At 31.3% G+C, this 11,942-nt stretch overlaps 1 protein-coding gene across 1 annotated transcript; it reads left to right on the plus strand.

Annotated features, from left to right (window-relative positions):
• The first annotated feature begins 9,517 nt into the window (after positions 1-9,517).
• On the plus strand, positions 9,518-11,731 carry LOC100795791 (protein YABBY 2). The gene is made up of 7 exons (XM_003517809.5): positions 9,518-9,688; positions 10,185-10,319; positions 10,542-10,647; positions 10,802-10,850; positions 11,154-11,229; positions 11,364-11,420; positions 11,517-11,731. Exons 1-7 carry the CDS (start codon positions 9,596-9,598, stop codon positions 11,523-11,525), a joined length of 525 nt encoding a protein of 174 aa, XP_003517857.1. The 5' UTR covers positions 9,518-9,595; the 3' UTR covers positions 11,526-11,731.
• Positions 11,732-11,942: the final 211 nt, after the last annotated feature.

Raw genomic sequence — 11,942 nt, forward strand, 5'->3', positions numbered from 1 at the left:
TCCTTGCAAGTGGATATGTTTCCTTAAGAAATCGTTGGATGATATTCAATGGGGCCTCTTTCAAATACACATGAACTACCCACCTTTCCACCTTGAATACGAGATTGAGAGCCACCACACTCGCGCCACTATTTTGTCTCATAAGAAGTGCAATTGCACCAGGCTGACTAAGATCATGTTGTACCACTTGACCCCACCCCCTACATAGTTTCAACCCAACATTAAACTCCAAATACCCTTCTTATTTTCTGGTTGTCCCAAATTTATGTTGTTTCTATTAGCACTCTCACCACTAGATTTGTGAATAATAGGTCCACTTACATTAGCTTTGGGTCGAGTCCCATTATTTCCCTAACATCCTTGCAGAAAATTGTCTATAATGTCCAATGTGTCACCAATGGGCCTAAGTATTACTGCTTTAACATTTGGCTCATTTACTTCTTGAACTTCGCATGCAAAAGTTTGAATTTGTGTGTTTCCAACTGTCTCATATCCATCACACTTTATCCCCTCCCCTTGCTTTCTAGATTGTTCGGTTTCCTCATTATGACCATCTTGTTCAAAGGACATCTTTGTTGCCTCCAAACTCCCTTGTGTCGTCAAACACCCCCTTTTCGTGTAAGTCTTCCCTTTGAATCCCTTCAAATCCGCCTATCAAACCAATTTCTTTTCCTTTCTCCCCTTCTAACGGTTGAATTCTATCATCCTTTAGGCAGCTTTCATCAAAGAGACACTCTAAGTTGTTAGATTATTATCCAGGGGGTATTGTATGGTTCCCACTCTCTTTTTGTTGCAACCCTAGATCTTCCTTCACCAGTGGCCACCATCCTCCGCCCCCACCTCTATGTTATCACGAGCCTCTACTTTCTTGCAGAAAGATTGAACATCTATTCCAAGATCACTAGCACATGAGTTTTATGCCTCTATTGACAGTCAATAACACCACCCTTTACCTCTGTTACATGTCACCTTATATGGTAGTTCCTCAAATACATTTGTCTAGTAGAACACACCATCTTTTCTTACCCTCAAACTATGCAAAATTATCTGATGAGATGAAGTTCAGATAATAGCTAGAGAAAATTGCATATTTTCCAATTGCAAAGTTTCCTCTGCCAATGTTATCACCAAACAAAGGATCTATGAAATACACTCCAAATCCAGGTTGTTAATGTGATGCCCACACGCCGCACCTATGTCAGATGATTCCCCAAAATCAATCTCGGGTTCCATTTTTCAATAGAGTTTAAGATTGACCACAATCCTTCTCCATTCACCTTATTGCCCTGATATCAGTACCATATCATCCCCCAAGTGCTTCATGGAAATCTCCCAAGATACTCCAAGGAAAGACTCTTCATGGATTTTGTTGAACATTGTTACATCCTTAAGTGTGCCCACCCATTATCTTGTTAGCCAATTTAATGGAATTGGATTCATTTTGAAGTCTAACCCATTCCATGGCTCTTCACTTGATTCCTTTGTCCTATTCTTTCAAACTTGCCACACTTAATTTTGTTTTGTGCCACCTCTACCTGCATTTTGAAGGTAAGCCTTTTTCCTCCTTTCTCCAAAACCCTGTGTATTTCTTGTTGGCTGGTATCTTAGTTTATTAGCCCAATTCCCTCCTTGAAATCTATTTTGCCCCTGTCTATATGTGTTTTGGGTGTGATTGTTTTGTTGCCCATGCTCTACTTTCCTCCTTTCCTAACCATTCTCCTCCTTCCTTCTATATTCCTTTAATATTCTTTCCTCTTGCCTCCTTTCTTCTATCCTCCATTTGAATTTGGGAATGTTTACTTGAATCTTCCTATTCTAGATGAAGATATGATCAAGTTTTCTTTCCAAAAAAATTTCATCCAGCACTCCATTATATCTGACAAACCAGTATTTGAATCCATCATTATTCCTTCTTAGAACGATAAATAATTCTTTCACCTTTTCCCACCTTTGAAAAATAGCTCTCATGTCATTTTCCCCATAGTTTTCACGGAAATGTGAGAAGTAGAATGTTGATATTGCATCCTTTGGCTTCCTATTCCTTGGGCTAAATGTAGTCCATCCATCTTCATCGCCTGTTGTGCCCTCCCCTTGTGTTTCCCTACTGTCACTGGTTGTTTTCCCCTTTCCCTTACCTTTTCCTTCTCTCTTTCTCACTCACTCATCCTTTTTCAGTACCAAACATGTATACTAACCCAAGTAGCTAGTAATATTAGTTGGTACTTGTATTCATCCATGTCATTAAAAAAGAATCGTGTGTAACGTTGAATTATAATTGTCATATACTTAAAAATTGTTGATGAAAAATAAAGTAAAATTATTCTTCATCATGGATGATTGGTTGCCTTGTGGCTTGTTTTGTATATCTATTATTAGCCCCTGTAAACGTGATACACAACTGCTTTTTTATGATTAAAACTTGTAGAACGGGAAGACACTCTAAATACTATAGGTCAGGGCACCAATGACATATTGGGACAGCCAGAAGATGTCCACCTAGAGGATTACTGTATAGTCTTGAACTGCAAGATGTTCCACTCAGTTGCAACTAATCAACTACCCCCTAAGCATCAGAGGATCTCCCTGAAGAGGATTGCCCACCAAGCGGGGAAAGTGACGTAAGGGGGACAACAATTGCTTGATGAAAAGGGGTAAATTACAATTTTTAATTCTTATATTTTAGTTTATGTATTATTTTGGTTCCTTAATTAGTACTTTCATTTAGATTTTATAATTTTTTAATTATTAAAATTAAACTTTAACTTTAAATATCAACCAGTAATTAATGAAAATATAACAAAATATGACGTAAAATTAATTTATATTGATTAAAAAAATAAAAATATGTCAAATTTTTAAATAAAAATTAAAATAATGTGATTAAAGCTATTTTTTATCCTATTAAATTTATTTAAATATTCATACAATTTTCATTGTCAATTTATACAAATTAATCTCACTTTAAATATTTATTATATTCTCATTAGCAATGGATAAAATTTGAGGTTAACGACTTAATTTTAATAATTAAAAAGACTATAAAATTAACTCTGAACATGAAAACCGTGCTTTTAATAAGCAACATTTTGTTGATTTTGCGGTGGAAAAAAACTAGTTGGCTATTTAACATTATAATATTATTATAATAATATTTTAATATTCTTAAGGACTATTACACATTTAAAAGTGATTTTTATCAATATATCCAAACAATATTACTTTTACTAAAATCACTTCCTTCAAACTCACTTTTAATCAAGATCATGTACAAACACATTCACTTAATTAAGCATGTCACAAGAAATCCCTTCATAACATGATTATATTATGCACTATGACATATCCACGTTTAGACACGATAAAACTTTCATGATAGCTAGCCATTACTTTTGGCCATGTTTTGTCGATGAGTATTTTGTCTCATTGACCCTTCAGATTATGTAGCTAATGAAAGTAAGAGACAACCTTAGTCAGTGTAAACGAATTCACTTCTATCATAGAGGGAGAGGAGAGGAGAATTCGGGTTTTGTCCCAGTTTCCCGATATGGATAACAAGTTTGGGTAACTATAGATCAAATGATTGTGTCCAAATAAGTTAATGAACAGAACTAAACGTAGGAACATGATGTGAAAGGGGGGCGGTGTGCTATAGATATATGAATTGAAAAAAGACAAAGGAATCTCTAGGCCAAAAGTTTAATTTCAGTGTACTTTAAATATTTTTATATTCTCGACCAATTAAAAATTATTATAAATATATTTTTTAACATAATTATAATAAAAGAAGATATAAGATTGTGTTGATAGTTAAAGAGAAAAGAAGAAAGAAGAAGTTGTGGGTTTGAATTACTAAAATTAATAATTAATATTTTTCAATAAAAAAATATAATTATCATAAAAGTCAATAATTTTATTATTTATAATAATATCTTTTAAAAGAGACCACGTTACTTGATTTGAGTTAGAAGATCACAAGTAATAATTTTTCTTTTGAGTTTTTTTATTTATCATTCAAAACTCATATTTGAGACTGGTTATTAGATTAAAACAATTGTGTGTCAGTTAATTCTTGTGTATGATAATATATTACTCTCTCCGTTTGAAAATAAGTATCATAATAGGTTGTTTTATACAGATTAAGAAAACTAATAAATGAAAGAGAGTGATAATTTTACAAAATTAAACCTTATTAAATAGATGAAATAGAATAATATTAATATTAAATTTAAAAAGTGAAGTAAATTTTTTTAGGGATATTAGTGGAAAAGAATAATTAATGTTACAATGAAAAACCAAATGCAACACTTATTTTGAGAGACAATTTTTCCCAAGTGCAATACTTACTTTGGACTGGAGGTAATATTAAATAAGAATGTAATAATCAATATGTCACTGAACTAAGTGAGATTCGATTCAAACTTTTTAAATAAGATCTCATATTTGAATTATGTAGATAAAAATAAAAAAATAAAAAGACAAATATTAAATTATCTTATCCATGACTTTTTTTACGTTCTCTCGTGATTTTCACATTAAATACTTTATTTTTTTAGTTTCTTAATCAATGTTTTACATTGATTAGCAAGTCTTATAAAAAAAGTGATTAAGATGGAATACTTCCCTAAAAATGATCAATCAATTTTTTTAAATTTTTCGGCATATATTAATTATTAATAAAACCAGTCAACAGTACGAATAACATAGTAAGTAAAAAAAATATTGCGAATAAAATTTATGTATTTATGTGTATATCTATATCCCCATGGTGTAGTTGAATAGTCTCATTGAATTTATGTGGCAGCAGCAGGAGAGGAGAGACAGAGAGAGGGTTGAATGACTGGCCATTCATCGGACTAGAGAAAAGGAGAGGGGCTATGTAGGTGAGTGAATGAGCAAAAGGTGTGACTTGTGAGTGTGAGCCCTAGGGAAAGTGTGTATTTATACAAGCATAGAAAGGTAGGGGCCTGAAGTGAGGAGATAGATTTGTTTCCTTGTTTGGGAATTGTGAATCGTCCCATCACAAAAAGACACCACAATGCATTTGCCCTTTGCCTTGTAATGTAATTAGTCTCTGCCATGACCTTGACATGTGACTCTACCACATGTCACTCTCACATTTCCACTTCAAGCGCTGCACCCACAAAAAGGGGGTTTAGATAACAGGGTCCCTTTTCTTCACTATCTTTTCCCTCTTCCCTTTCCTCTCAATATTCAGCTTCTCCCAACTTATCTCGTGCTTCAACTACATTGTCATTGCCCTCCTTTTACATATATCTAGCCAGCCAATGCTTTAAGACTTAAGTATAGTCGGTTATTGATGTTGTTTTGGTGTTAATTAAGATTGGAGTCTCCTCACTTTAACATTCAACATTGACATTTATTATGTGAGAAAATTCTAATTTAATTAGAAAATAATTACATATTTTCTTTTTATACAAATCACACGTATTTTTTTATAAGAGATAATTTTACTTGAGTTAAATATGATTATTATAAATAATTTTTTTCCAAAATATTTAACCTAACTACAAATTTAGGATTTGAACTAGATATTACTTGACATTATCACATGTGATCTTAAACAACATTTTTATCTTAAAACTTATTAGTAAAAATGTTGTCAAAATTAAGATTTTAGTAATGTTTTTATTAAATGTTAAATAAAAAAAATATTAGTAAAAGTCACATGTGTATCAGTGTAAATTCAACATTATTGATTAAGTTAAAACAATGCTGCACAAACTAATTGACACGTTGACTTGACTAAACGTATTTAAGAAACTACATTTAAATATCGTTTAAATAAATATTAGTTAAGATTAAATATATATTATTAAATATTTGTTGCTTTTTGAAAAAATATTACTAAATATTTGTAATATTGTTACATGATTTTGTGTTTTTTACATAGTAAATAATTTCTTCTTCAAATAAAAACTTTCTATTTTTATTTCTTAACATTAGTTAGCATTTGTCCTTCAGCATGTGCATGTCCTAGTTTTATACCTCTAATTATTATAATTTGGTTTTTGGTTTATCAATTACTAGAAACTATGGTTCATGTGCCCATTTCATAAGGCTCGTAGTTTTTTTTTTCTTTCGAATTTCCATTATTAATCAAGATGGGTGAAAAAATTAAAGAAATCCAATGGTTTTTGTAATCAAATTTTTAAAGTATCTTGAATTCTGGCTCTGATTCCTTGTGTGTATTATGTTGAAGTTGACTTCTTTTTGGTTAGCTCATAATTGGTGTTTTGGAAGTTATTTATACACTTTTCATCTTCAGTTGATTTAATTGAGCTTCCCATGCATATTTACAGGGTGGGCTTCTAATTCCAATGAGGTTTATTACCATTCGCTTCGATCTATAGGTGGTGCAATCACTGCATCTGAGACATGAATGGGTGGCAAGGTGGGATCTGGGAAACAACTTGAATAAGCAATGCATTTATAATAATGGGGCAGTTCCTATACTTTATTTTCCATATTTGAGATGTAGAAGCATTATGGGTTGCAATTTGAGGGAAACATAATGAATAACGTCCAGAGAAAGTTGTTTTGGAACGGTTGAATACTAGGGTTACTTACGAAGTGTGTGTGTGTAGTGGTGAAAAAGAGGGGCCAGCTGCATGTTTATTTATGCAGTGGAAGTTTAGGGGAGGGGAGGGTTAGCTTCCAAAGTCATGATATGGTCAACTAGACTTTATGATGTGAAAAGATTTAGGTGTAACTAAAACAAGAAGTCTCTTACTATATGCTAAATGTGTACTGCAATTCAGTTATGAGAGTTATTTATATCTTCTACTTTAATAACATTTCATGAATACTTTAATTACATTTTTAATGTTTTTATGCAAGCTAACATACTATAATTAAGAATAGTATGAAACACATGTGGATTGCTTCCAAAAGATAATATATGTAAGAACAAAAAAGCACAAATCAAAAGACTAATTTATATCTTTAGTCCTTAAATTATCGTCAAAATTTGGTTTTCTTATTTTTTTTTTTTTTATATTTGATACCGTTGAGGACGAGCCCTGGTGCAGCGGTAAAGTTGTGCCTTGGTGACTTGTTGGTCATGGATTCGAATCCGGAAACAGCCTCTTTGCATATGCAAGGGTAAGGCTGCGTACAACATCCCTCCCCCATACCTTCGCATAGCGAAGAGCCTCTGGGCACTGGGGTACGAAATTTTTATATTTGATACCGTTATTATTTTACTCGTGTAATCTCTATTTGTCTGTTAATTTAGCATATAATATTTAACAAAAATATTAATGCTGGCATGGCATTGTAGGAGAGTGATATTTCAATTATGAATGTGTTGATGCGGAAGCACAAGAAAGTGTCATGTTAATATTTGCATTAATATTATATGTCAAGGAAAAAGGTAGTTCAGAATTATGCAATTAAAATAATTGGGAACCAAATTCCCATATACAAAATAAAGAGATTAAAATCAAATTTTAATAATAGTGGAAGAACTCAAATTGCAATTAATTAAGGAAAAAAAAGTAGGATTTGCAATAACTTTATACAATATTCTCTATAACTCGTTTTTTTTCTCTCTTTCCATTACATAACTTGTAAGAATTGTTGTTTTAAAATGTGTAAAAGTAAAAGTGTAAAACTATTCAAAATAAAATACTATTATATGGAAACATCTAAAAATATTTCTTATAAAGATTTATATCGCCTACCAATTAAATAGCATCAAGGATCAAACTTAAATCTTTCAAGAGTCTGTTAAACGTTAACCAACCTACCTTAACGTAACATGTTCATAGAATTAAAAAAAGAATGTTATATAACTTAGGAATAAAAAAGGCACGGGGCTTGCAAAAAAACAAAAAACTTGTGAATGTATAGTTTTCGCAGAAAGAGTGGGGATGAAAATTTCGGTTTTAAGTCGACATTTATAAAGCATTGGACCAGAGATTTAAAGTTATTTTATCCCCTAAAAAAATCTAGTTAAAAATACAGGAGTATTAAACAAGTGTTTTAATTTTGAGTGGTACATATAAACTAGTTAATTTAATTACAATTATTCCATATATATATGGCTAGTGGATGTTTGGAGTGGTGTAATTCCTCAAAGGAATATTGAAGGACCAGAAACATGCATGATTTTTTTTTTTTATGAATTTTGGTTGAAACAATTGAAAATCAACTTGTGTTCTTAAATACATTTAAGTCAACGTAAAAAAACTTGTAGCTTTTCAATTGGAGTGAAAAACTTATATTAAGTTTTAGATAAATTTTAATTACTTCCCTAATTAGAGTATAGTTAACTGATAAAAAAGTATTCTTTTAATAAAAATATTATTAATATATTCCCATCATGAGTATCCCTAATGTGATTTATACTAAGCTCTTTTTAATTTATTGTCTTCTTATCTAATGTCTTAACGGATTAACACGATCCTAAATTTTATCATAAAACTGATTTTTAAAATAAAATTTAAACGTAAATTACTTCATTTCTAAACTTCAACTAAAATTAACTTTATAAATCCAAACTATTCAAATTAAATTTAAAAATAATAACTCAAATACACATATAATTTGTCAAAATATTGTTTAAAAATTAAGATAAAATATGTTTTTTTCTTCAAAAAATCTCAAAACTCTTATAAAAATTTAATACATTTTTAATCTTTATATTTTAACAGAAACACATGCTTGTATTCTTTGATAAGGGGCTAAAACTGCATTACTTTTAGTAAATATGAAAATTAAAAACATATTAAATATGTATATATGGGGACTAAGATCAAAATTTAAAATATTTTAAGAGATCCAAAATATATTCTACCCTATAAATTATTATACCTAAAAAGTTATAACCGATGACAAACACTCCTTGCATTTTTTTACATTAGATGTCAAGCAAACAAAGCCTCCATTTTCTCTCTAAATTTTCCATTTACGATTGTAAGCTATACAACTTTTCTTTCTGTACATTATAACAAATACGTGCATACACAGATATATGCATATTAGTGTGTATATAATAAAATAGTGATAAACTTCTTAAACTCATGCGGATTTTTTTAATCATTCAACTGTTGTAAATTAACCTAATGAATGACTAGCCCTATAAATTTAAATTAATATTAAAGCTTACCTACAAAATAGTCTTCGATTAATAATCAAATTTTGAAACAGGATTTTAATTATATATATGGCTCACTCTCTCATTCATGTTCCTGCAGAGAATAGATATAGATATATAATACATGTATATATGTGCTAGTATAAAGTAATGAAGAACGATATTTTGGCGATTGTAGATGGTTAATTAGTGTCAGTGCTTGGTGCAGGTCATGTCTGCAAACAAAGCGTGCAATATAATGCTGCAGCAAATTGTACTACAAGAAGACCAAGTGGTAAAACCAAAACTACTCTTCTTTTTTTGACGCTATACCCCACAACACAACACAACTCCTATTCCTATTCCTATATATCACTCACTGACCCTTTCAAATTGCTATCTTAAACCCTACAACTGCAACATTTTCCTCCCTCTGCTTAACCCTACTCCTCTCTCTTTCACCCTTCTCCTCCTAGCTAATCCTTGTTCCTTCGAAATATGAACCACGAAGACAAACTCACCATGGACCTGGTTCCACCATCTGAACACCTCTGCTACGTTCGTTGCAACTTCTGCAACACTGTCCTCGCGGTAACTTCATCTTTAAACACCACTACAAAATAATATATACCTACCCCCTTTAACTTGTTTAATAACTCATGTTTCTACTCATTCATATTTATGTTATAGTATCATAAGGTTACGTTTATATTGAACTTTTATGTATCATACAAATATATATACCCAATGTTTTAAAACCGGTCGAAGACCATGATTTCGGTTGTAACGCCAAGGTTTTCGTCCACAATTTCTCGCAATAGCGAAACACAATGAAACTGCAAAACCGTGACCATCGTGATCATAATTTAAAACCTAGCATATGCACCTATTGGAAAATGGTTAACAATTTTTTTATATATATAAGAAAAATTAAACTTGTTAAATTCATGAGTACACAAGTGGTATACTCAGAATTACATTAACAAAAAATAATGTTACCTAAACTTGAAAGAGGGGAATGAACTAGAGATATATTTATTTATACATATATGTAGGGTCATATATGTTGATGTTTTTTATTGTGTAGGTTGGTATCCCATGCAAGAGGCTGTTAGACACTGTGACAGTGAAGTGTGGTCACTGCAGCAACCTCTCCTTTCTGAGCACCAGACCCCCAAGTTCTCAAAACCAAAGCATTGATCATACCACCCTAAGTCTGCAGGTTGTACATGCACCCCCCATAATAAAACATTAATTAATATTCTTGAACAAGACACATTTATATTCTATATATACTATACCTAATGCTTCTGTTTTAGTTTTCTTCTTCATTGTTATGCTATATTTGGTCTTTTCTTTGAGATGAATAGTATAGTGAGGGTTGGTTAGAAAAAGTGAGAGTGTGCATGTATACAAACATAAGCATCTGTTTTGTTTCCAGCAGGGGTTTTACAGTAATGCCAAAAAGGGGCAAGCATCATCTTCATCTTCCTCACCAACAACATCCAACGAGTCAGTGTCCCCAAAAGCAGCATCATTTGTTGTGAAACGTACGTAGTTACAACAGATCGAAACAAACCCTTTTTCAGAACCCCTAATCTCCAAACAATTATATAACACGACATTTACATAATCATATGATGTGCTTTTTTCTCAACCCCAACCATTATGTGTCCTTATTATTTTGTTTGATTTCTTTTTCAGCACCTGAGAAAAAGCACCGTCTCCCTTCTGCTTACAACCGTTTCATGAAGTAAGTGCAAAAGAGATGTGTACTTTTTTTTGTCTTTTTCTCTCACAACACAACCCTAAACAGTTTAACTAAAAAAAAAAATACTTGTTCAACATAGTTTTATTGTCAAATGAAAGTTTATTCATAAGTTTGATTATGAAGCTTAGTTAAGAATAACTTATTTAATAATTTCTTGAGAAGGGTTATTGTCTTATCGAAATGAATTTAAAAGGATTTTATAAAAAGATCATAAGTTGCTTTCATCAACATAATTTTCTTTTATTTTTTCATTTAGTACTTGGTTGATGTTGTTGTAAATGTCAGAGAGGAGATACAGCGCATCAAAGCTGCGAACCCTGAGATCCCACATCGAGAAGCTTTCAGTGCTGCAGCGAAAAATGTAATTTTTTTTTCTAACCCTTAGTTTAGTCTTCAGGGTTAGCACTGCACATACTTGTAACTAGCTTAACGTTTCTTGAAACTCACAAAATGTTCATACATATTCCTAACTTGTGCTTTACAACCAATTCACAGTGGGCTAGGTTCATTCCAAATTCACCAACCAGTTCAGTTTCTGCAACTAAAGTTAACGTAAGAATTCGTGATCATTATTATTATTTCCATGATTTAATGTTTTTCTCCAAGATTATTAATTATTGGTTAATTTTTATTAACTCGTGTGTGCAGGCTGATTGATAGAGTTGTGGCATGATGGTTTGGAGAGAATTGGATCAAGTTGACTAATTAATATAAACTAGGTGTCATGCACTTAGTTATATTAAACTATGTGTTGTTTAATTTCTCTATCTATATCTTTTAATTTCCTTCAGTATCGAGATGAACTTTATGCATGCCTATATGTAGATCCGAAACCTGTTTAATTAATGAAGGCAGGACCTATATGTATTTAGTACCAAATAGTAGTATTTGTTAATCTAAAAGATAAATAGCTAGAGTTTAATAGTAATGTTATGAAGTAAAAAAAAAAATAGTAATGTTACATTTTTAACCAATCAATAAATCCACTTTTCCTTTTATTATCTTTTAAATAGCCAATAAAATGCATACACGTTAACTAGTGCATATTTATATTGCATCTTTTTTTACGAAATA

The sequence above is a fragment of the Glycine max genome, chromosome 1, assembly GCF_000004515.6.
Source record: "Glycine max cultivar Williams 82 chromosome 1, Glycine_max_v4.0, whole genome shotgun sequence".
NCBI lineage: Eukaryota > Viridiplantae > Streptophyta > Magnoliopsida > Fabales > Fabaceae > Glycine > Glycine max.

What these genes read in the sequence shown, in the direction of transcription:
- LOC100795791 (XM_003517809.5), top strand. Translation starts at nt 9,596, where the DNA reads ATGAACCACGAAGACAAACTCACCATGGACCTGGTTCCACCATCTGAA. An exon ending in GCTTACAACCGTTTCATGAA is followed by an intron (nt 10,851 to 11,153) that starts GTAAGTGCAAAA and finishes TGTAAATGTCAG; the next exon opens with AGAGGAGATACAGCGCATCA. An exon ending in TCAGTGCTGCAGCGAAAAAT is followed by an intron (nt 11,230 to 11,363) that starts GTAATTTTTTTT and finishes ACCAATTCACAG; the next exon opens with TGGGCTAGGTTCATTCCAAA.